Raw genomic sequence first — 25,525 nt, forward strand, 5'->3', positions numbered from 1 at the left:
AGAAAAATCTGTCCAGAGGTTCTTGGAAAACTGAGGATTCAGTTGTGGCCTGAAGAGGCACTTTTGCAGTGCTTGTAGGTCAGTGAGCTGGAATGCCCAGAGCAAGTCCTAGGGGAGAGGGCTCCCACCACAGGGTGTCTTGTCCCACCGGACTCTGAGTGAGCCAGCTGAGTTCGTCTGCCAGAAGATTTCAGTGGCAAATTCGTTCTGTCATTTCTTTCTGCATTGAAGGGGGAGAGAAAAGAAAGAAACAGTAAGTGCAAAAGACAGGTTTGAGTAGCGTGACGTGTCAGGCAGTTTGGGAGATGTCCAAAACCAACCCAGGGAAGCAGCCGTGGGAGTCCTGGGGAGCTTTCTTCTGTTTCCCATGACAGCCCTCCTGGGAACTCAGCTGCCTCAGCAGCTCCATCCTGGCACTCTCCCCGGTCTCTGTGGCACAAGGTTATTTTGCCTGTGCCCTAGCCTTGAGAGCAGTCCAAGGAAAGAGCTTTGGCTGAGATATTGAAAGATGAAGGTCCTGCTCCTGGCTCAGCTGCAGAACAGCCGGACAAGGTGATGCCACTCTCAGAGCCCCTCTTTGCAGCCTTAGGGGATGGAATATGGAGCAGCTCCCTGCTGTCACTCCAGGAGCTGACCACAGCTCACCCAGAGGACCTGTGGTTTCAGCAAGGGATTCCACAGTCACACTGCAATGCAAATGAGTGCTAATAACAGGGCCACAGGAAACCTACAGTTCTGTTTAGGATTACAGACTTTTCTTTAGCCAGAATGGCATCATGCCAGCCACACTAGGAAGGTGTCCAGCTTTCAGCTGGTGGGAGATGGTATTTGTCCTTGCCTTGAAAAGCTCAACTAGCATCTTGTAAATCCTGCAGTGAGAAAAGCGTGATTCTGGCTCACTGGGTTCATGGCTTGTGAATCTCTGTGCCCACAGGTCCCCTCGTGCACCCCAGAGGAAGGTTTGCACATTAAAACTACTCCTGAAATAGGTTGGAAGTATGACTGGTCTGTGGAGAAGGAAGAATGCAATTCTGAAAAAAGAACTAGGAAAGGATGATGACCCTTGAGTAACCCTATAAAAGGCCCTTTAGTTATATAACCAAGGGAGACAGAAGCAGCAAACTCTGATCTTCAGTGCTAAGAACATTGTTTTTCAAATCCATCAGGGACAGTGGCAAAGAGAGGGTTTTCCTGTAGGAGTAACATGCAAAGTCACTTGAGGGCAGAACCTGGCCATCAAATGAAAAGCTGGTTCTCTGCCACAAAATCACATTGCAAACAGGAAATGTTTGCAAACATCTTGGAAGGAAGAGGGTGAGAGGACTGTGCACATCCTCTTGCAACAGCATTGCACCCACCCCACTAGCACAACAGCAGGCACAAAAGCAGCCATGAACAGGGGGGACTGCAGTGACCAGTGGGCTGGTAAGTCACCGGTGAGCTCCTCAGACCAGCCCCAAATGTCCAAGGCTTTCCTCACATCCAGGAAATCCCCCCAGCTCTGCTTTAGCGTGTAACCAGTGGATCCCTGCCAGTGCTGCAGCCCTGCACCACGAGCTGCCCTGATCAAGGAAGCAAGTGCACGGCTTCTCTCTGGCCCCATCTTCCTTGATTTACTGAGAGAGTGAATCACTGCCTTTTGCTAGTTCTGCCATACAAAGGAGCTCATTCTCAGTTCCCAAAATTTGCTGCTAAGAAATCACATCCCACAGAAGCTTGACAAAAGGGAAATTGAAGCAACAAAGGGGGATTCAGCCAGAGGAAAGCTTAGAAGTCTGTCATGGGATTCATGGGGACTAACTAAATGCAAGGTTAGGACAGCTGTCTGGGCTGATGAGGCAGCCTGGTTGCAGGACACTCTCATACACACCTAAAGCAACTCACTGCCTGAGGGAAGGAAGCCCTTCCTCCTCCCTTGTGGTTGGGTCTGCTTGAGGCTTGGATGGCAGGCAGTGAGACACAGATAGACCACGGGCAAATGGGTCTCATTTCCTTGTAGTTTGACAGTGGTTGCATCACAGGAAAAGAATCTGTTCACCTGAGATTTATGGAGACCCATCAGTCATCTCATGTTGCATGTGAGTCACTGGCATTGAAAGCCTGTTTAGCAAAGTCAGCCTCTGCGCTGGCTGGCAGGTGTTAATTATTTACATTAGCAAGCAGCAGTCCAAGGGGATGACACTACTATGGACTGTACAGCAATGCTGAAGAGATTTGTCATGAGGAACAGAAGACAAACTGATGCTGAGCTGCCATTTTCTGGACCTGAGGGCCATTGTGATAATATGTGTTACATCTGAATTCTACAAAATAATTGAAGTTGATACTGTCCTCATTCAAGTCTCCCCTGATTAAATCATCTCTCCATCCCTCTAAATCATAATCAGAGCAGACAGGCAGAAAATGGACTGAGACAAATGAAAGCAGTAAAGTCCTTAGCACATAGGGGCAGGGGCATCTTCCCCACCTCCAGATCCTAAGCAAGCAGCTGGGATTCTTCTCAGCTCATTCTCAGATTGTATCCTCTTGGTCTTCCCTGACTCTCTGCTGCGGGACGTGGCCTTTTCTGCAACACAACCCTTACCACAGCATGCAAACTGAGCTTCCTATTAATTCTTTTCCCACTGCAACATGTCCTCCCTAGGTCAGACTACACTCAACCTTGTCTGTGACAAACTTGCTTCTCTTACAAAACCAACTATGTGCATTTTCTACTTTATGAGCCCTGGGCTGTCTGGCCTCTGCTTCCCACAAATCCTGCTGTTGTCAAGGGCTCTCACCTTCTGCCTGGCTAATTGCTTCCCAAGGGAGGCTGTAGGGAACTGGGAGATCCAGTGAGGCCTCTCCAGCATGGCCTTGACAGCTGTCATCTGAAGCTGTGTGTCCTATCAGGGCTTGCCTTCCCTGCAGCCTCAGTGTAATTCACACTAAGATCTCAAGCAGGGAATGCTAAAAGAAAAACTGTGGAGAAGAGACTGGCTCAAATCTGACTCCTGAAATCCACGTAGGCACAACTGGCTGGAAACAGTTTGATGTGCAAATTGCATTAGAACTACCAAGTCACTCTGGGGACACTACTGTGTGGTGGTCCTAAGGGTATTGAAGTTCAATTCACAGACATGACAACAGAGGCAAAGGTTAAGAAAGGAACAGTGGTTTCCTTGATGCTGCTGGGAATTTCTCTCTCAGAGCACCAAGGCTGACGGTCCCAGGACAGAAAACATGACTGTGTGTCTGAGGTAGGGTGGCCAAAAGAGTCCAGAGAGGTTCAGCCCTGGTGTGTCCAGCCCACACCACTCACCCTCCACCTCCACATCCCAGGGCCATCCTTACCAAAGGCTCCAGCTCCCGGTGGTCGATGAGGCTGAACTCCCTGATGAAATAGTAGAAGTGCTTGTAGCAGGTGTTGACGTGAGCCTCAGCACCCATGTTGATGATGCTGTCAAAGTGGTGGATGTAGACATGCACAAAGACACGGAAGAGGCGGGTGAGGATCTTGGTGCAAACTTGCTGGAACTGCTTGGGGAAGGGAACACCTGCAAAGCAGAAGCAAATTGGAAGCCATTTGAACATTAAAAAAAAGAAGAAACCAGTTAGCATTTAAATGTGTCTGTCATGCTTGACAGGCAGTCATAGATAACAAGGAAGGACATCCTTGGCTAATACCAGGAGTGACAGTGGGGCAGTGTGCCATTGAGCTCTTCCCACATATTCCCTCATTGCCCAGCTAGAAATTTCACACGGGCATGGCTCAGGATTTGGAGAGTTGCCATAGGAGAGTAAAAAGAGTGGGGTTTTTTTGAGGAGACTGCAACTCTCCACATCTGGCTCAATCCAGAGATCTGGCCCCCTCTCCCTACCTTTCCCCTACAAGCCTGCACAGGCATGATGTAAGGCAAATTGTATTTACCCAGGTCCATGAACGAAGCCAAACCATCTGCCACCAGACAAGATACCTTCCTCTGAACCCAAAAGCATGGCTTGTACTGTTTTCCTTCCTCCTCACACCCTCAAACATCACCTCTGATGCATCAGTAGAAATGGGTAAGGTTTCTACTGTTTTCCTGATCCTTATTTCAATAAAATGTCTCATTAAATCAGGAAGAAAACCACCCATGTTAATGATGTTTGGGTTTCATTGTGCCTGTATAATCCTGAGATATCCTCATAGGATGGGGCCCACCACACCTGGCTCTGTACTTTCAGCTTTGTCCCATGCAAGGACACAGTGTGGGATATTTCCATCATTTTCAAGATATGCTGCTATCACAATAAAAATCTCAGTGATACCATCAGTGCCAGCAACCTTGGGGTAAATCTCTAAAGGAAACATGGCTTTGAAACACTAAACTTTTTGTTTTGGTTTTTTTTCTTTTTTGTGAGGAGGAGAACGAAACAACTGATATTTGTTTTCCTGAGGCTTCTTCCTCTCCCCAGGGCAATTCAATGCAAATACACAAAGAACAAAATAAAACCCTCCCTTCCCACGGTTATACCAGCCTTCTCCCTTAGCTTCTTATTAATGCAGCACATAACCTCTTGAAAATCCTTCCAAACAAACACTGCTCAACCATTGCCAGTTCACACATTTTGTGCACAGGAAAGCATCAGCAAATCTCTTAGCTAAAAAATTAAAAATGGTAATTTTATCTTTGAATCTTTCTCACCAGCCTTGCTAGGCAATTAAAACTGTTTATTTTCCCAAATGCTCCTGGCAGTTTTGTTTCCCAGCAGCAGTGCTGAGCCCCTCTCCTCTGTGGGTGGCAAACGCAAAGATTCCGTCCTTCAACATCACGTGTGGAGCCTGTTTGCAGTCGCCAGGGTTGGGCAGGTGCTGGGTTTGAAACTCATAAAAGAAAATTAATTTTGGTCTAAAGCAGAGTCACCCTGAGCACAGCCCAGTCTCCCTTTCCTGCATGCACAGTGTTGGAGCAGAGGGCAGGGCTGAAGCATCTGTGCTCATGCCACATCTGGATGTCCCAGCCACCCCTTGGAGAAGGACACAGATCTTGGCTCAGCGTCACACAGATGTGGTTTTGAGACTGACTTGTGGCCACTGCTCTGCATAACCACGAGCACACTGCAGCCCCAGGGCTGCTCCTGTCACAGGGACCTCAGCATGACCTGTTTCACCGCCAGCTCTGACAGAGCCCATTGGGATTTTTCAGGAAAGGTGTTCACATCTGGCAAAGTACAACCAAGCTGTCCCTATGCCAACACCTTAGAGATGTGACTGCAGATCTGCTTCTGCCCAGCACCCTTGGCTACAGAGCTCTCCTTGCCTGCTAGTCTGGCACTAGGCAGGGATCAGAGAGCTCTCCAGGTTCCCCCGCAGGCAGCAGGGACACAGCACTTTATGAATGGCTTCATTTGAGCTTTCTGCCCTGAGTGAGGATTTGCTGAGCTAATAAAAGCTGGAATCACCCAGCTGGGGACTCAGACATGCCATGAGGGTGGGCCCTGCAGACCAGCTTTGAAGAACTGGTTATGAAACTTTTTTTTTTTTAAATAAAGCTCATTGCAGCAAATAATTGCTGATGAATGCACATTTCTGGACAGTGGCTGGGGAATACACACTGTCCTGGACAGCCTGTCATCTCCCTGGGACCAGAGGATGCTGGGATCTCAGCAAGTGCCCAGGAGCAGGCAGGAAGGCATTTGCTGCCTTCAGTTTGTCACCTGTCCCAGTTACCAACTGCCTCCTCAGCCAAAGCAGGCAGTGAGGGAGAAATCCGACCTGACCATCTCTGGGAATTTATTGTCAAACTGCAGAGTGGTAGTGAAGGAAAGCAGCAGCCCTTAACCCAGTCCTGAGCTGAGAAGGAAATAAACTCAGAGAGTGAACAGCAGATCAAACAGATCTCAGGCTCCCAGGGCTGACAGCACCTATGGTGCAGATCCTGCTGTTAGATGGGCCACCTCCAGACATGGCAGATGGTGACAAGTGGCTTTCCACAGCTTTTGTCCTGAGGTTAGTCAGGAATTGTCTTATCTCATACATCTGTCATCAGAAGTCCTCATGGACATGCTGGCAGCTGGGAGACTTAGAGAAGAGACAACTCCAGCTACATTCTGGGCTCTCCAGAAGCAGCTTTTGCATCGGGGAACAGAGATTTAGCTTAAATCACAGAATCAAAGAATAGTTGGAGTTACAAAGAATCTTCAAAGGTTAGCTAATTAAAATCTCATGGTCATCAGCAACTATAGGAGTTGTTGAACTTCTAAACCTAATGATGTATGGAAAGATACCATCAGGCTGCCAGGACCTCCAAGCTCCCTTCTGGACTACTCAACCACTGTTTCACATGAAGCAGGAGCATCGGAAGCTCTCCGGAGCTGAGGCTGAGCTGCCCTTCTTTGCGTCCATCACCAGGTGTCAGTGTGTGGCCGTCCCCTCCAGGCACGGCCAGGCTGTAGCGGTGGCTGCGTGTCACTGATGGACTTCTACAGGTCCCATGTCACCACCTCATTATGGTCCTTCGGGATGGCTCGGGTCCGGCTCTGACTCTTTCTCCGCGAAACACCCTCTCTTGCACACCTGCCCAGGGTCCCGCTTCCCGTCCCCGTGCTGCAGCCATGTCTGTCTCCTGTGCCAGGACTCTCGGTACAGGCTAGAGATGCTTGACTGGACCCTGCATCTGGCACAGGGCTCTGTGCCAGATGATCAGAGCACTTCCCCTCGGGAAGGAAGCAGGGCGGGTATCTGACATGCAGAATGCCTCTGCCAGCAGTGGTGCCTTGCTGCTGATCTCCAGTGACTTGGAAAGAAACCCACAGCTGCCCCAGCAGGCACTGGTCATGCTGGTGGGCAGCTGGAGAAACACCCCGTCCCCTTGCCCAGAGCTGAAAGAAGAGGCTCTGCAGTAGAGGCTGCATCCGAGAGCAGCAGAGGGATCCGGTGTAAATGCGGCTTGCCCTGGGTCAGCGCTGCTGGCGCAGCGGATGTCCCGCAGACGACACATGTGACATCCTCTCCAGCACGGGAGGGGACACAGCCAGGGCAGGCTGTGCATCCTCCCTGCAGCCGGGCACACACTGCAGCCAGCACGTCCCAGCCAGGGGACAGCCATGGGACAGGGATCTGTGGCCACACGTGCCCCTCCTGCCCTTGCAGGTGCTCAGCCTTCCACTGAGCTCGCTGCCAGTCCCACCGGGGCTGTTCCGGCTGCTGGAGGGGTCACTGCGACAGCGACAGCGGAGCGATGGGGGCCCTTCCCCACGCGTGGAGGGGGCAGCTGCTCCCCCCAGGGCTCTCACCTCCCTGCCAGGCTGGGCCAGGCAGATCAGCCTCACAGCCAGCACAGAGAGACCGACCAGTGGCCAGTGCACTGATAAATGGCATTTGGGAGTGGGGCACTGGTGGCCTTTGCTTAGGGGACTTACTCCATCTTGAAGGTGGCACATCGTGGCACAAACCAGGGACAGCAGCAGATGGATGAGACAGAGGGATGAGTCTGGTGGGACAGGCCCTGCATGGCTGAGATGTCCTCTTAGCAGGACAGGTTTGACAAATCACCCCAACAGGGTGATGCTGCTTGGGTTTGCTTCACCCTCCCCAGCCCTGCACACCTGCAGGGACCAAAAAACACCATCCTAGTTCATCCCATTGATGGTGGTCTAACTGCCCCAGGGGGACAGCAGAACATCACAAAACCCACCTGGGCTGAATTAAAAGCACTGAAATTACATTTACATTTAGTTCCCTGGTGCTCACCATCCAGCAACCTTGGAGAAAGCAGCAGCAGCCCACAGTCTGGCAGGCAGCAGCCACCCTCTGACTCTTCTTGCATGATGTTTAGTTTAGATATTAGGAAGAATTTCTGCTCCAAGCCAAGGCAAAAGCTGTAAGTACAGCAGGTACAATTTCACTCCAAGCAGAGTGACTCACAGCCCTGAAATGAATTGGCACCTTTAGTTTTTCTTGGACGTTTTGCTTGAAAATCGCAAAATATGATTTAAAGCTCCAAGGAATCTGTTTTCCCCACTCTGGGCTGATTGCTTCAAAACATAAGGAAACCACGTGGAAAAGGAAATGAAAATGAGGGGTAACAAAGTGCCTGTGCTTAGGGTAAGGGACAGCAAAGTGTCCTGGATCTTTCCTGCCATCTCCTATCCCCAACACTTGTGCATCAGCCAATTTAATTTTTTCACGATGAATCAGTACTGGGAAGCTATTTTGCTTCTTGGCAATTGTATTTTTTGTCCTCTGCAAATGCAGTAATTCAGTGAACTTCGTGATGAATTGTTGTTGTTATTTCTCAATTTCATTTTGGCCACTGTGGTGTTCAGTGATTCATTTTTCCTAAAAATAAGTGTTTAAAGCCCTGTTTAAAACTAATGGCATGATGGCAGCTGCAAGCTGGTGTGGTATTAATTTTGGAAGAAAAAAAGCAGGGCAAAAAAACCCAACAAATTACGTTAAAAAGAGCCAACTGAGAGAACACCAATAATTAGCTGAATTCTGAACATTTTTCTCCTGTAGTTATGGCAAGAAAGCATCGGATCATTTCGCACCAGGTTTCCTCTGGTTTTTATAATTGTTTTGGGACTATGCTTGAATGACAGGCTTGAGTTTTGAAAAGCTTTCCAAGAACTGTTATAAAACCTCCTGTGGCCGGTGCTCTGTCGAGCCACGGGCAAATCTGGCGGAGAGCGCGGGGAGTTTCCGGCGCTGGGGCTGCTCCAAACCCTGCGTCTGCACTCATCGAACAGCAGCGAGGCTTCAGCAGCCACCATGGGGCTGAGGGAGGACACCTGGCCTTGTGCAACCAGCAGCCTGATGCTGGGCTGAGCAGTGCAGACATGGCCATGGAGCCTGGAGACCCCACCCAGCCATCCTTCCTCCTCAGCACAGCACTGCCCAGCAGCAGCTCCGGCACCACAGGGCAGAACGATTACTGGGAGGAATGGATATTTTTCCAGGTGGTAATTTGTTCATGGAAGTCCACTCACTGAATAAATCTACTGATATAGTTTTACCAGCTGGTGAAAGTACACCTGTAGAATCATTTATATTTCTCCCTGCATGGGAAAAATGCTTACTCTCTATTTAAATGTATTTTTCAGGACATCTACATTGGTTGGAAGAGTGGAAACAAAGCACTAGCACACACCAAATGATATGGGTTGTCTGGGAAAGCTGCTGCTTCTGTAGATTTATAGCCATCAGGTTGGCAGAGCTCACGCCATGCAGGGATTTGTCTCATCCTAACAGGCTGACAAACAGGTTCCCACTCCAGAGAAAGGATGAGAAAGTGGGATGGAGCTCTGCAGGTAGATTTCCCGGGGCATGGGGAAGACACAGTATCTCTCCCAACCCTTGCTGTGGAATGCAGGGGGCTTGGCAGCCCCCCCAGACCTGCTAATAATCTCCACCAGAGGGATTTTATACTGGTGCCATCCGAGGGCTGCAGTCCTGCTGGTTAACTCTGCCAGGTCACAAACTGTCTGCTGGTGTCGGGCTCCCTTCTGGCCATGTCACATGCCAGCTCTCCTCTGGCCTCACTGCAGAGCTGGCAAGAGCTCTGCATCACAAAGCCTGGCTAAACCAAAAGTGTTTGTCACTCCGCTGCCCTCCCACCTCTGACAGTGCTGGAGGAGTAGATGCTTTAATGTGCAAATGAGCCCAGCTCTGCTCTGGTCCCTGGAGCTGTGACCATTTACCCCAGCCAAGGTCTCCCCCGTGATGCCCAGGGACATCCCCTGTGAGCCCACAAGTCAGTGAGCCATCCCTGCTCATTTCTAGCTCAGCCTCTCACCTCAGGGGGAAAGATTTTCCCCCCCTGACCCACGAGATACCTCTCAACTGTCAGGAGCCCACCAGCAAGCCCTGCTGAATCATGTGCTGCTTCAGGCTGCATAGCTCTTGGATGGAGGAGGATGCTGAGGTTAGCCTCCAGCAATGTTTGTGAGTTTGGGGAACACTTGCTGCTTCTAAGAAAAACAAATTTAAAAAAGAGAAAAGTCTGTTTTGTCTGCGGTCAGGTGGCCTTAGCCAGGGAAATCTTTGTCCTGGGGCAGCTTTACTGCACATGGCAAAGAGGGGCCAGGAGGGAAAGCTGAGATGCACACAGCTGATGAAACACCCACTGAGACAGAGGGCAGCTGTGCCCAGGAACCTCTCCAGCACAAGCAGGAGTGAAACAAACCTTCAAGCTAAATCCCATCTCTGCTGCTAACATCCAAGTGTCTCACCACAAATCCAAAGCATGACATTTGTAATTTCCCCTCATCAAGCTCCTTTCCCCTCCTTAAAACAGCTCACATCTCCTCTGTGTCCTCTCAGTGCCTTATTCCCCTTGTCCTGGGTCTTTTCCCAAGGGCTTGCTCTTTAGGATAGAGGTTAAGCACCTCTGTTTGGTTTCCCTGGCCACTGTCCCTGAGCCCACATCCTGGCCAGCCTCCTCTGTCATCCAGTGCATTTCCCTTCAGCCAAACACTCCATCTTCTGAAATGCCAGAGCTGCCAAGCAATTACCAGTGAACAAGGCAGGCCAGTGAAAGGCAGATAATTGGGGACACACTGATGACAAAGTAGCACCAGCTCCGTCCTCCCCCTGCCTCCCCCAACAGCCTTTCATGTGTTTTAGAGTGCAACCTCAGCCTGAGTTCCCTTTCACTTGTGTGAGGCCAAAACCACTGAGACATGCTGACACAGGGCCTGAAGTCATTCAAGGGTCCCCACACAAAGCAGCTTGGAAAAGGGACCCCAGGAACAGCCTTGGAGGAGAAGAAAATGGATTTGCCCGTGTTCACCTACAGTCATCCTAGATCTCACCCAGAATTGCCTCCAAACCAAAATGAAAGAAGAAATGGAAACCAGCCATTCCTCCCCACATCAGGATATGCTACAACTCAGAGGGAGAAGTGCCAGAAATGAAGTGAAAACCACCAGGACCATGACTGTATTCGGGTTTTGCACCTCAGAGAGAGAGATGTGGGAAAGCAGAGGATGCTGCAATGTCCCTCCCATGGCTGGATGCTTTTTGAGGTGTTAATACTCCCTGTACACTTTTACTTCTCAGAGCAGCGTCAAGCAGCATCACATCCCAAATCCTACCTGAAAGGCTTGAAATTGGATCAGGACACTCCTTTCTGGCTGGAGGGAATACAGAGTAAATCCACATCGGTGCCTCTGCTTTTAATGGCATGCACATCTTCTCCTTGGGGACAAGCCACCTCAGGAAGAGGAACACCTATGCTGCTCCCTGTGGCTGCTGTCTCACCCCTCAGCAGCAGCAAGTCTGTGCAGCCAGAATGACCAGGGACTTTGCTGTCCCCAGCAGAGCTGGGACTGCTGACCCAGAGTATCCTGCACTGACTCTGTCAGCCAGCCACACTTCCAGCCTCCTCTATTCACTGGAGTGCACTGCTGTGCCCAGGAGGGAAAGATGCCTCCACAGCACAGTGAGTGCCCTGGTGAATCCCAGGGACTGCCTCTCCCACACATCCCAAAGGCACCCTGCCTGTGCTCCAGCATGAGCAGCTGGCACTGCGCTACCCTGCCCCAGACCACCAGCGAGGGGAAGAAGGCAGCGAGTGCCTGCTGGTCTTGGTTTCAGGGACTTGTCCCACCCTAACTCCAGGCAAAGCCAGAGCAGCCAGCTCAGATCAGGGGTCTGGGGGAGTCACCCAGTCCCAAAGCCAAAATAGTTTGGCACAACCAGGCTGCAGGCACTGCCTCCCCTCTTGCTTGCAGAGACCCATGACCCCTCTCAGACTCCAAGTGCCAGAGACTTTCCTTAAAAAGACACACAACTACATGTACAGCACAGCCAAATGGGGCTACAACAGTGAGTAATGCTGGCAATCCCACACAGACCATTTTCTTCAATGTTTCCCAGCACATTAATGAAAATCTTGACCGTAAGCTGCACTGATTTCATAAAGCTCTGTCTGCTTGGCAAACAAAAGAGGTCAAGCAGACTTGCAAAGCTATGCCTTTCCTGCCCACCATGCTCCTTAAATATTTTTTTTTTACACTCAAGTAACTTCATGTTCTATCTGAAAAACAACCTCTCCAAGGCATGACCTGAGACTCTGGAAGCCCCATCAGCTCCAAGCCTTGAACTCATGTCCCCAGATGACAAAAAGCAGCTAAGCAGCAGCTAATATCAGCCTTGGCAGCTGCTGAGCTTTGCAGGTCAGCAGCAGAGGGGTTAGTTTGAAAGCTGTGCTGCCTTTGGCAGCTGCTGCAAGCTCCTAAGGCCAAACTTTTTGAAAAGGTGTATCATACACCCTGGCAGTGGCAAGGCCACATCCTAGGGACATCTCTGCTCAAGCAGTGCCTCAGCTACGTAGCAAGATGTGAGGTATAATCAGGGCTGAGATGGAAAGGGGTTGAGGAGCGAAGCAGCAAGGGTTGAATCTTGGGACCATGAACCTATGTGGAAAACCAGAAAGAAACTGAGTTGATTAGTTGAGAGAAAAGCAGGGATGTGATGACCACCTCTAACCAGCTCTGCAGCTCAGCCTCTTGAGGAAAGGCAAGGAAGCTAATGACCTACCAGCCTTCATTTCTCACAAACACAGAATAAGTTCAAGCACAGAAAAGGAGAACATTGTGTTCTCCTAGTAGTAGGATGAAAAATCCCAAACTCAGTTTGGAACAAAAGGCTGTAGGACAGACACTGAGAAACACCTGGAAAGGGAAACGCCGCAATGCTTTGAATCACAAAGTTCATCAATACCAGCCCTGAGGTGCAGCTTGGGAACCTGCAGTAGTTACAAGCCCAGCGTTCCTGCGGGGAACCAGAGCACACTCACCTATCCTGGTGGGGAAGATGTCCTCGTTGTTAATGAGCATCTCGATCCAGTCCATCAGCATGCACATGTACTGTGGGGCCGACAGCTTGGTCGGCTTCTTGTACTTGCTGTCGTCCTGCCACCTGTACTCGTACTTGAGCCCCCCGGACATGATGGGGCAGCTCCTCTCGGTGCAGTACTCCGACATGGTGCCGTAGATGAGGTTGATGCGGTTGAAGAAGTCCACCACGTGCACGGCGATCCAGTCGTTGATGCTCTCGCCGGGAGGCAGCTGCACCACGGCCTTCAGGTCCAGCCCGGACTTGAGGGAGGCCTGGGCTTTCTTGTACAGCTCAAAGCGCTGCGTGCCCGGCTCAAACTTCTTTCGGGGACGGAACGTTTTGTCTTTGTTGAAGACTTGCTTGAGACACAGGGCCATTGTGGGCAGGGCCAGCCAGGGTGAGGGCAGAGGCTCAGAGCAACATGAAACCCAGGGCTGACGTCTTCAGGGATGGAGGTTTCTGGGAGGAGAAGGAGACACATTTCAGTCACGCATGAAGACAGCTGCATGCGTGAACACGCTTGCAGGGGTTCGCAGCAGAATACTGCCTGACCCTACTGCTCTGACAGCACATGGGGACACAGATTTGGAGTGAGCTTCTGGCCCCTTCGCACCCACCAGGGTGACCTGGAGCAGCTGCTGCCACCTCACACAGCAGCTCCTGGCACTGGAGAGGGTAAGCCCTGCCACATGTGCCCCGTGCAAGGCTTGATGGCAGACAGAGCCCTTCCTCCCTCCTGAGCACCCCAGGAGCTCACCAGGCTCCAGCCAACTTCTTTCTTCCAGGCTTTTACTAACAAGTGCTGCAATAAAGTGAGAGCCATGATACCAGCAGAGTTCACCAGTTCGGGCAGTCCCACTATGGTGGCCTTTCCCTCTCCTGGCAAAGGGGAAGCATCTCTTTCCCAGGGACTTGTCAGTACAAACAACCCCTGACCCCGCAGCAGCGGCTGGCAAGCGAGGCCCCGGGGACCACGCTGCGACCGCAGCTGGCTGCTGGTTCACACAGCCCCAGCACCAGGATCAGTGGGAAAAGGGGGGGATTATTTTTGTTGTTCTGCCTCGTGTGTTTGTCCAAAAGAACAAAACCCACATCCGAAGAAGGGAAACGCAGCCCAGCACAGCAGAACAACATTGCCAGGATGCCGCCAGCTCTCCCGGCATGCACACAATGCACACGGCAGCCCTTGGAGTGGTGCAGCTGATGCTCTGGTGACTCCAGGGCTCAGCAAAGTGCTGAGCTCACCCCTTCCTGCCCAAGAGTAGCAGCACACGTGAGGGCTGTATTTTCCTTTTCCTCTCTGAAATCCAGTGGAAATCCCATCTGCCCAAGGCTGCCCTGGACAGGCTGGAATTGTGTGTTTTGTTACCTGCATTAATCACCAGTGGTGATAATGTGAGACCAAGGCCTCCTTGTGTTAAATGCCTTGCTGAGGCTTAGGGAAGAGAAAGTCCTCCAACATGGGAAGAGATGGAGAAGCAGTTAAGAAAAAGGAAGGAAAATATTTATGGAAAAGAGAAGTGACTGACCCAAAGTCCCAAGCAGGAGGGAATGGCACAAACCTTGGATGAATATTCATTATTAAAAAGACAACTTTAGCCAAAAGCTTGCTATGTCAATTCTCTTTTCTAAACTCAGTCCTGAACCTGAGGGAGGTCCTATTTTGTGATCAGCTAAACATCTCTCAAGTGAAACCCTCTGCTCCCCTTAAGGCTCACCCCAGGGCCATCACTGGGAGGCAGCAGGACCTAATGATCATCCCAGTGTTGCAGGATCTGCCTGGCTGGGATTTCAGCACTGCAGCCAGCACATGTAAAACCCTCCCATGGATGCACACCCTGGTGTGGGTGGGAAGCCCAGTACAAATGCCATTAGTGCACAACCAGTCTTTCTCACAGGCTGGAGCCAGAGCTCTGCCACCCTTACACAGCTCACAGCACAGTGCGAGCCCCACCACATTCTGCTGTATCCAGGTACAAAAACCCATGTGTTTTAGGTGCTTTCTGCCCCACAGAGTGGGTTACAGCCATCACACAACGTTATGCAGTATGACTTCAACACCAGGGTATCTGCAAACCTTCCCCATCTCATGTGGCTGGGTGGGATTTTAATGGCCATGTCCCTGTCACCCTCATTTATTGGCTCAGGGCAATGACTGGGAGCTGTTTCTTGGATGCTTTTTCTTCCCTGCTCCAAGCAACTGGCTCCAACCATGACAAAGAGCTTGTTTCCCACTTCAGAAAAGAGCACAGTCTCTCCAAAATGCCAGCTGATGAAGCCAGCATGAAGTCATGACTCCTATCTATCCCTCAGGACTGGCCTGTGCTACTGCAGTCCTTATGGATCCCATGGGAGGCCAGGGGACTCTGGGCACAGTGAGGCTCTAAAGAAAAGCCCTTATCCAGGACTTCCTGGATTCCACATATTCAAGCACATCCTGTTGATAACACTTCTAAAAAAAGCCTTCTGGGGAGTTTGCTAACACATAACACTTTCAAAAACATGTATGCATACATACATATATATTTATATACAACCACTGCAACAGGGTTCCTAATTTGGCAATGTAGGAAGTGCTGGGATACCCTCAGGATGAGGCACTCAGCAGGCTTTGCCCATAGTGCAAAGTAGGAATGATGGGGCTGAGCAGTGCCTGGCCCTGCAGCCATGTTTCCCTGGAATTTCAGCAAGGGAAGTCATGCCAGCAAACATTTCTCTGTGTCACCGTTTCTGCTGGCCTTGGCTCCATCTGCTCTGCTTCAGGAGCTGCTGCTGTTTGCAGACTGCTCCATGCAGAGACTGGGTTGTTCCGTGGTGATGAGCAGCCACCCTGGCAGATGACAGCCCATCAAACATGTCACTTGCAGGGGCTGACAGCAGTGAAATCAGTTCTCTTTTAGTGCCCACACTGCAAGTCCTCTGCAAATATTGAGCCACTGACTGGGAAATAAACATCTCATCTGCTGAAGCCAGACCTGTAACTCATCTACAACTGCATCCCTGCATCATCCACAGCTGGATCTCTGTGTTACCCTGCAAGCTGCTCTCACTCATCAGGCAGGTGGGAATGTGCTTCATGGCTCAGCACCATCTGAATAAAACGCCAGTTCAAAAAAAAAGAGCAACAAAATTGCTAAACGTCTGCCAGGTGTTTTTCTGCCATGCATCTGTTCGAGTGGGAATGGAGAGTAAAACCCATTGCTGCCCAGGTGCTTGGAGCTGACCTGTCCCTGAGCCTGCAGCATGCCAGCATGGCACTACAGCCTCTCTGCTCCCCAGGCAGCAGTTTTCTTTTCAGGATCCTCATCATCATCACTACCAAATCACCAAGTCATTAAGAGACCTTGTTAACCTTTACTGGAGAAAAATGTTCTCCAGAAATTACATTTAACACGAAGCCAAAAATACACCCTGAGATTTAGGACCTGAAGAAGCAGAAAGAGGCTCTGAGCCAAAGAACACATTTGTTCTCTACCTTGCTTCAGAGCTTTCACTGCCCAGAAAGATCGATGTAGAGGGAAGTATGGGAGCAGTGGTGGCCAGGACAAGGACATGAAAACCCAGCTCTGGCCCTTGCGAATGGGGCACTGAGATGGGATGCACCAGCTTAGAGCAAACAAAGTTTGCAAAGTCACCAATGCCTCAGATTCCCCTCCAGGCAGAGACTCAGCACCCACCTGTTTTCTGGGAAGAAAAGGAAAATCCTTTGTGAATGAACTCGGACACATCCTGAGTCTAACTGGTAGAAAAGGGCCTCAGCCAATGCAAAATCAGATTTTCTCTGTTTCCACCTTTATGCATCTGACCCAAACGGTGCTCTTCCATCATTGACCAAGTATTTGGGGCAGATCCATCCATGGAAAATGGGAGATCTTCCAAGGTTTATGGTGCAAAGTTCAGCTGACTCTGATGTTCAGGGCTGTCATGTTCCTAGAAATCATACCGTGCTCCACTGGGGCTTGGGGTGGGGCAGGAGACCCGTCCAAGTCCTAATCTCTGCTCACACTGCCTGTTTTGGGAAATCCTAAGGGCAAAGTGTTATCCAACAAGCTTAGGCAGCAACTTCCTACAACATGACCGTACAGGTCCCGCCCCGGCCGGCGCGGCAGGGCCTGGGCCAGCGCCGTGGCAGCAGCCTGCAGCTCTCTGCCTTCAGTTCCCACATGCAAAATCAAAGCTTTCCAAGAGAAACCTTGGCAAAGGCTGCAAACCCTCTTCCCCAGGCCACAGTTCCCATCACAGGGAGCTGCTGGCACTCCAGGGATCCACAAATCCCTTTCTGATGCATCTGCAAACCCCCAAATCAAACCTCATCTTACGCTTGGGAGCGGACAAGGAGCGAAGCAGGTGGAGCTGGAGACTTGCCCTGCTGTCACCCTGTGTCCCCACAGAGGATGGTTGGAAGAGGATGAGCGAAGTTTCTGGGAGGAAAGAGACTGACATTTCCCATGGGACATCCATGCTGTGGTGTCTTTAGTGCTCACCCCCCATCCACACTCCCAAAATAGCCTTGGCTTTGAGGCGCTTGGCTACAAACCCAGCTGAGAGGCCACAAATCCCATCCCTGTCCATGAAGGCTGCTGGGCTTCAGTCCCATCCCTGTTTTTGCTGCTGGCTTCAGTCCTGCTGGTTTTAAAAGCAGCAGCAAAAGCAAAACTGAGTGGGGTTTAGCAAGAACCAGAAAAGCACAGGGTTAAGCTGTGCAAGGACAAGGCAGAACCACTGCTGGGGAGGTAGCAGGCACAGACATGTGAGAAACTGATGTCTTAGATTGCTGGCAAGTCCAGAGATGAAAGGAAATTAACTGGATGGGAGGGATGCAAGTTCAGGGTCAGACTTAGGCACTAATTTCAGGTTTGAGGGTTGGTTTTGTTTTTTATCTAAAAAATTCTTTCTTTCTTTCTTTCTTTCTTTCTTTCTTTCTTTCTTTCTTTCTTTCTTTCTTTCTTTCTTTCTTTCTTTCTTTCTTTCTTTCTTTCTTTCTTTCTTTCTTTCTTTCTTTCTTTCTTTCTTTCTTTCTTTCTTTCTTATCATTTGAAAACCACAGAGGAACACAACAAGGCGAAGGCTTTGTTGTAAGTTAAAAACAACTCTGAAAGGTCTGTTTAGAAGCGACAAAACAAAAGGGAAGAGCAGGCAGAGCTGTGGGAGTGTGGCTTCCTCCTCACAGTCCTGCAGGCATGGGGGCAAGGTCACCAAAGAAAACCTCTGCTTTTGACCCCAAATAAGCTTTAGTCAGAAAACCAGCAGGAAGGATCAGACAGATGCACTGCCAAACTCCAGGATGATTCTCACAGTGCTGCTCCCTGCCTCAGTGTCCCAAATTTTAAAACTGATCTCCCTTCCCAGGCTCCCTTTAAGGGCTGCAACAGCAAAGGCTTCAGGGGAAAAAGTGCTTTGCAAGTGTCTGGGAAGCACTAACAACCATGAAGGGTAAGGAGAGAGGAAAGCTCTGACACAAGCACCTCCCATGCTCCAGTGCCAAGTGCATCTTCCCTGGATCCATCCCGAGACAGAAGCATCTGCCTGGAAACTGCTGTGTTAGCAGCACACTCCAAGCCTCGTGGGCAGTGCGACCACTGGGGAGCACAACCAGGGGTCCAGCACTGTGGGCAACCTGCAGGGAGACTCCAGCTCCCACTGCTTTGGGAAGAGGCCAAGGAGGCAGAGCACAGACCTGTCCAGCTGCAGGCACCTTAGAGCAAAGTGTAGGTTAATTACCACCAGCTCTGCACATCCCCCTCGGGCTTCCCTAGGGGATCTTGCCTTTGGAGCACCCAGATACCTACTGCTTCTCTGCTTTAGGAGATTCCCTTCTCCCCACCAAAGGCAGTGTCAAAGTCCCACCCAGCCCTATCCCAGATGGAGAAGGACAGCATCAGCTCAGCCACCATGTGCCAGAGCCCTGAGACAGACAGCCAGCCTCCAGATGCACAGTCTGCCCAGAAACCTGCAGGCCCCAGCTGGCTTTTCACTGCTCTAGGAAGCCTCCCTGCGTGGCTGAGGAGTCAGCAGCCCTGTCTCTGAGCTTCCCTTCAAGCCCCAAAGAAGACCAGATGCAGTTTGGTCTTCAGTCTGCCCTAGAGCATCCCTACAACCAGGGCTGCTTCTTGGGATTCATGTCCCAAAGACTTCTCCCAGGCAACCCTGAACTGCAGACACTGCAGCCCTGACCCAGGGAGGAACTGTGGGCAAATGGTGCTTCCAGGGAAGCATTCTCTCTTTTTATAAGCCTTTCCAGCCTTGTAATCATCTAAGGAAGGGGGGCTGCAGAAGGAGGGTGCTGGGGAGCAGAGTCTGGGGCACTGGCCCCTCTGTGCCTCCTGCTGGAGCCAAGCCCCAGCTGGGCTGTCCGTGAGAAACAGGGCTATTGGCTGCTGATCCCAAATATAACCTAAACGATAGAAAATTCCAGGAAATGAGCCAAGACAAAATGCCGGGAGGGGGATCAAGAACCAGCACATGGCCTGGGGGAGCCTCAGAGAAGCCCTGGACTCTCAGCAGCATCTGCCTGCTGCCAAACCTTCCTTGTGCAAACTCCCCTGGTGCCGCAGAGACCCATGAGAGCATCCATGAGCACAAATCCCTGGAGCAGAGCAGGACTCAGGCCCCCACACTCCAGCTGGGGACAGCTGCCAGCAGGAAGCTGTGCTGGTGCTTCCCTCAACTCACATGGTGCTTGGAAATCCCCAGCTCGTGAGAAACGGACCCAGACGGCTTCAGACGGCTTCCAGGAACGGGACTGCTCACACCCGCCCTACAGATGTCCCCTGCTGTCCCCCTGCTCTGTCCTGCTCCTTGCCCTGCCTCCCTGCACACCACCAGCAGAGCAGCAGCTCTGGCCCAATGGCACCAAAATAAGTTTTTCCTGGATCACACAAGACACCTCCAAGCAGAAAAGCAAAGCAGCATCTCGCCAGGTTAGAGGCAGCACGTCCCCTTCATTTTAGGCGTGATACCCAGAGGGGCTGGGGGCTTTTTTGGGGGTACCTCATTCCTGGGAGCTGAGACCTCACTGCTACTAGCAGTAACTTGCTGCGAGCCCTGAAAAGAAGTGTCCAATGGCCTCAGTGGTGTCCAAGAGCTCTGGTTCAGTCCCAAGGGTGATTACTCTGTTGTCAGAGCCGTAATTCCAAACACCGGGTGCTCCAGGCCTGCGAGCTCAAGGAAGAAGACGAGAGGAGATAAGCCAGCTGTGGAAAACCCATCTCCACCGCTTGCTCTCACCCAGTTCCCCCGCCCACAACTTTCCACCCTCCCTCCGACACCGGCAAAGCCGCTGCGGGCGCTGTCCCGTTCGGGGAACGCGTGTGCTGCCTTCCCCTGCCTGTCCCCCTTCCCTGCCTGGAGGGACCCCCTTTCCCTGCGCACCGCCGGTCATTCCCACGGATCCCTGCCCAGCATCCCCCAAACAGGGGATCTCTGGTATTTACACACTGGCTGCTGAGCTGGAACACCCCAGAGGAAGGGGAAGAGCCTTCTTCAGGCGTCCACGGCCCGTCCGGGTGAAGAATTGCTCTTTTCTAGGCTAATGCCGACCCAGGTCTTGCCCATTCCGAGCTTAAAAGCACCCCAGGAGCATCCTGAGGAGCGTGGTGCTGGCTTTTTTCCTTCCAGGACTCACCTCATCCCCCGGCACGGCGGCTTCCAGTCTCAAATCCCTCCGCTGCGCTTTCTGCTCTTATCCAGGAAAAAGAAAAAAAAAAAATTAAAAAGATACAAAGTCCAAGCCAGGCTCTCTGTCGGGACTATCGGCAGTTTGGGGATCGCAGCAGCAACAGCGGCAGGGAGAACTGCCTCGCTCCAGCGCTCACGGGGGTTTCGTTAGAGAAGCCGGGGCCGAGGGTTTTTCTCCGGTCAGTGATGTCACATCCTGACCCTGCCGGCAGCTCCAGCTGTCCCAGGAAAACCCGCTTGGAAGCGAGCCTGCCAGCCCCCACCATTGGCCGCCGTGGGCTCGCAGGCTCCTGGGTGGGCGCTCACTCACACCCGCACCCACGCTCCATTCCTGGATGCTGAGATCCTTCTTGGCGTGCAGTCCCGTGCCGCTGGCTGGCTCCGGCTTTCACAGGACAGCAGGGAGCTGGGGAAAGAAGATGAAATCCCGGAGTCTTTTCCCCTCCTCCCCCCCATCTTTTCACAGTCCCTCTCCCTTCATCCTTCCCCGCTCTGCACACACACAAAAACAGCCGGGCGTTTCCATGCCAGGCCGAGCTGGATGCCATCCAAAACAGAAATGCCGAAGAGGGGAAAAGAAAGAAAGAGAAAAACTTTCTCTGCCCAGAGCACTTACTTTCCGTTTCTGTCGGAGGTGGGGTGAGTTCTGAAGCGCGCTGCGGTATTTAAATCCTGCTCAGCAAAGGCAAGCCTGAGCCAGCACGCTCGGCGCCGGCAGGAGCGGCCAGCCAGCGTGGGATGGCTTGGCAGGAGCCGGGATCTGCTTTGGGGTCAGAGTCCCGGCTGGGGCTGGAGCACCGGTGTGCGCCCCACGGGTGGTGCTGGCGGGTGTCGCAGCAGGGGGAGGCAGAGCGTGGCCCTGACACTCACGGTTCCCTTGCTGGCACGGTGACGTGTCGCTCCCAGGGGATGACATGTGTGATGCTCTGGCCTTACTGAAACGTCTGCAAATTGTTTGGCACCGGGACTGTTCCAGTGAGGGAAACGTTTCTAGCCTTTCTTACATGTGTGTTAAACTCGGGTCAAGCCAAGTGTTTGCAGGTGATGGGGTGAGCTGGGGAGTGGGGCACAGGGCAAGGAGGATGTGGCTGATGGGCACGTTGGCATAAAGCTGGAGGGTTTAGGATGAGGGGTTGATTCCCTGGCAGCAGGATGCATCTCTGCAGGATCCAGACTGCCTTCCCCAGATCACAGCTTCTCAGCTGCAGGTGATGCCAGTGTTTGCTCTTGAGGCACAGTGTTCAGAGGCAGTCTTTAAGAATAAATTCATCCAGCAGCCTCCCAGACCAGCCAGCCACGAGGGAGCACAGCTCAGCCCAGCCCTGCAAGACATTTACTCTGCTTTCCTCCCTCTCTCTGTGAGGTTGGTTCGGTGCAGGTACAATAGGAACTCTTTGGCACCTGCAGCAGCATCTTATTAGAAGTGAAGAAGACACTGTAGGGCCCATTTAATTGGGCAGCAGCCACTGGTGGATCAATTTTGACTGTAGCTGAAAGGAAGTGGAGCTTGCACACCCCAGAAGCCCCTTGCTTTTCTGCCTGTCCCCATTTGGGACATGGCTGAAGGGCAGGTCTTGAACCAGGTGACAGGAGAAGGACACACCAAGGACATGCAGGATTCATCTGTGCTCTGCATCCACTACAGCGTGAGATGGCTGAAGTGTCTCACATCTGCAGAAAAGGTAAAACCTCGAGGTGAAGTGCCCTGCACAGCTCTCGAGGCAGGAGGGAAGCACAAACTGTGAAATTCATCTGTCCAGTTGCTTCCCACCACCACCATCACCAGCTAACCCAGTACAACAGCCATAACCTCAGAGCTCAGCTCTGTGTGTGCATCCTCCCTGGACCTGCAGGCTGAGCCTTTTCCACATCAGCCTTGTCTTGCTCATTGCAGGTAGTCTCAGGTCCAAGTAACACCCCTAAAATCAGGATCAAGCTCAAGTAATCCAGCAGAGATTTCCTGGTTACCAGCAAACCAGCCACAATCCTGACTCCAGCAGGTTCAGGCAAAGTCTTTTCTCATCCCCAGTGCTGGATGCTCATTACAGCCACCCCAAGTCCCAGCAAGGGCTGAGCAATGCTGCTGTCCTCCATCCCAGGGACTTGGGATGCAGGAAACAACAAAATGATCTCAGACCTTGTGAGCGGGAAGTGGAGGTCTGTGAAGCAGATGTAACTCCCAACAGCAAATGCCAAGTCAGGAGGAAACTTTCAACTGAAGTCCCTGCAGAAAATGGGCAGAAATCCAAAAGTGAGGGGGCTTGGCTGAATAGTAAAGATCCCAAAGGCAACTCATAGCCAGGATTTACATCCAGGCAAGATGGAGCCAAAATACTTGGAGGCGAGATGGGGTCCTCCCACCCTCAGCAGTCTGGAGCCAAAAGAGAGGGGCCAGGAGAACAGCAGGAGGGCTGGAGTTACATCAGCTGCAGCCCCTCCAGTCCACAGGGGTGAGCAGCACCTCCTGCTCAGGGACTTACCCCCTCACGTGAGGTTTTGGAAACATCAAAAAGCAGAGAGCCCACAGTCCCAGAGCTACCCGGTACCCCAGCTGTGGGGAGGGGAAGCAGGAGTCACTTGGGAGAGAGGAAAAGGTCCGAGGAACAGCTTTGGGGAAGGAGGGATGCGTTATTGTGAAGAGGGCATTTGTCTTCCCTGGAGGAAGGAAGAGGGGAATGCTGGCCTAGCTCCTGAAGGCAGGTGCACGGCTGAATTTATCGGGGGAAGGAAGCAGGAAGCAGGACGGAAGCGAGCCCGGAGCACTGGGCGGCTCCATCGGAGCTGGGCAGGCACGGGAAGAGGCCCAGGGCAGCGAAGCAGCTTCGCAAGGCTTGTCAGGACACGGAGGGGGGAGCCCCCTGCCAGCCCCCACCACTGCCCTGCACGGCACCCCATGGGCACTGCCACTTCAGCAGCGGGGGAGATGCTTGTTCCCAGACAGGGCTGGAAGGCTGTGAATGCCTGTGCAGACCAGAAGACAAAGCAAAGGGAGCAGTGGGTTTGCTCTGGTTATTCCCAGAGAGAAACAGGACGTGTCCAGAAAACAGCTCTGCAGCGTCGGGAACAGTCAGTTCCCCTGCTCTGCTCTGCTCCACTACATCCTGTGCAAACTCAGAGACGGAGTGAGAACAGCCGTGGATCAGAGGGCACTGGAGTCTTGCCATTTTCTAAGGCACAGGGAAAAAAGCCAGGCACAGATGAAAAAGCACTGGAGTCATCATTTTAAGGGAGGGTAAGAACGTTGCCCATCAATCTGCACTTCCTTGATTGCTTCGTCTGCCACCTCCTCCCTGGGGAGCAGGACGGGCTCTGGGTTTATCTCCCCAGGGTGACGGGGGCTGGTGGGCAAGCCAGAGGTTTGGGATGCTGGTAACAAAGAGCCTTTGCCTGCAAAACTTGCTCCACCACTCCCAGAGGGAATTCCTGCCACATCCCGGTCCTGGGCTCTCCTCCAGCTGGAGGCAGACCACAGCACTGAGGGGGCTCCTACAGCACCTCGCTGCAGGGGCTGAAGTTTACATAGGGCCACTGGGAGTCTTGGGCTTCTTCTCCCTGAACGTGCCCATTTGACGGCTACTAAAACCAGCCACATCCATCTTGGGATGGTGCTGGTCCAAAAAAGACTGGCAATCAGCAAAACATGCTGGGAAACTACTGCAGGACGTTTGCACTCCCGAGGCAGCTCAGGTAGGATGTGGGACATGGGGCTGGTGGAACCGTGAGCTGAACTCGGCGCAGCCCAGCTCGTTACAGACCATACAGGAGCAGCCTGAGCATCTGTATGGTTCTCAGCACACAACTCACAAAGTTCACAAAGCTGAGCAGGCAGGCCGAGACAAGCTGTGCGTGTGCCCAGAGCTCAGAATCAGGAGACAAACCTTCCCTCTAGTGGCTGGATGGCACATGAATCCCACAGCCACCTTCTCCGTTACCTCTCTCCCCATGCCCAGCCTAACGGCATTATTTTTCACCAGCCCTAAGACTCAGCACAGATCCTAAAGGCATCAAATCTTACAAATTCCACGTGACTTTTTAGTGGCTTAAAACTAGCGCAGCTGCTGATTTGCACAAAGCCAGACAGCCCCGGGGGTCTGTGTCCACTCTGCAGCTTGTAGTGCCCATCCATGCCCGTGGTCAGCCTGTGCCATGGCTGTGCCAGGCAGCACAGTTCATGCACAAATGCATCCCAGGCACTGGAGAAGCCACACAGACACAAATCACTGCTGGTTTCTGCAGCAAGGGTGGTTTGTAGGGCCAGTTCTTCAGCTGGGTTACTCCCCCTTGCAGCAGTTGTTCAGTGGGGCAGAGGATTAGATTCTGCTGGACCTTTTTATTATGGGTCTTCATCCCAGTTTTAGGCTCATCACTGGCCATTTCTGCCTTTTTTAAAGCATTGGAGAAGTTCTTATTTTAGGAAAAAAAAATCACATGATGGGTTTAGGAAAAAACACCACTCAAAACTACAGGTGGATCACTACAGCTTTATACATGAGAATTTGATCTTTTATGCTCAGAAAGAGGCTGAGGTGTAGATTTGGAAGGCTTAGATTTCACTCCCAGCGATGTTACATTATAGCTACATTAAAAATGAATGCAGCAACTTCAACTTTTTCAAAGCAGGAAGTGAATTATTAATCAAAACAGCCCTTCTATCAGCTAAGGAAAAATGATAAATGGAGCATGAACACCATAAACCAGAAGTAGAAATGCCTTTTAATAAAGGTGATTTGCTGTTCAGATTATCACAGCCCTATCCACGCCTCCCGTGATTCATTATTCCCCTGCTCTACACACACTCACTGAACAGAAGCCAAAAGACATTACCAGGGAGCAAGAACATCTCCTTTCAGCAAGGCCCCAGGAGAAGCTCTGCCTCTTCTAGAAACATCCTTGAATTCCTGAATGGACAGGAGTTCACACCTAACATCTAAGAGTCAGTGGTAAAAGAGACCTCAACAAAAAACTGCACTGTGTAGCTTTAGTGCTCAGCTGAAGTGCTCATGCCATAAAATCAGAGAATGGGCTGGGTTGGAAGGGACTTTC

At 51.7% G+C, this 25,525-nt stretch overlaps 1 protein-coding gene across 3 annotated transcripts; it reads right to left on the bottom strand.

Moving 5' to 3' along the window:
• Window positions 1-89: 89 nt before the first annotated feature.
• MOB3C (MOB kinase activator 3C) lies at window positions 90-20,921 on the bottom strand. 3 transcript variants are annotated; one of them, XM_053985686.1, is made up of 5 exons: window positions 20,430-20,921; window positions 19,796-19,959; window positions 12,765-13,264; window positions 3,334-3,536; window positions 90-220 (listed from the first exon to the last, which is right to left on the bottom strand). In XM_053985686.1, exons 3-5 carry the CDS (start codon window positions 13,180-13,182, stop codon window positions 191-193), a joined length of 651 nt encoding a protein of 216 aa, XP_053841661.1. In that variant the 5' UTR covers window positions 13,183-13,264; window positions 19,796-19,959; window positions 20,430-20,921; the 3' UTR covers window positions 90-190. The 3 variants fall into 3 exon arrangements, with proteins under 3 accessions (XP_053841661.1, XP_053841660.1, XP_053841662.1); XM_053985685.1 differs by having other exon boundaries at window positions 19,796-19,966; XM_053985687.1 differs by lacking the exon at window positions 19,796-19,959.
• Window positions 20,922-25,525: the final 4,604 nt, after the last annotated feature.

The sequence above is a fragment of the Vidua macroura genome, chromosome 9 (assembly GCF_024509145.1).
Source record: "Vidua macroura isolate BioBank_ID:100142 chromosome 9, ASM2450914v1, whole genome shotgun sequence".
Taxonomy (NCBI): Eukaryota; Metazoa; Chordata; class Aves; order Passeriformes; family Viduidae; genus Vidua; species Vidua macroura.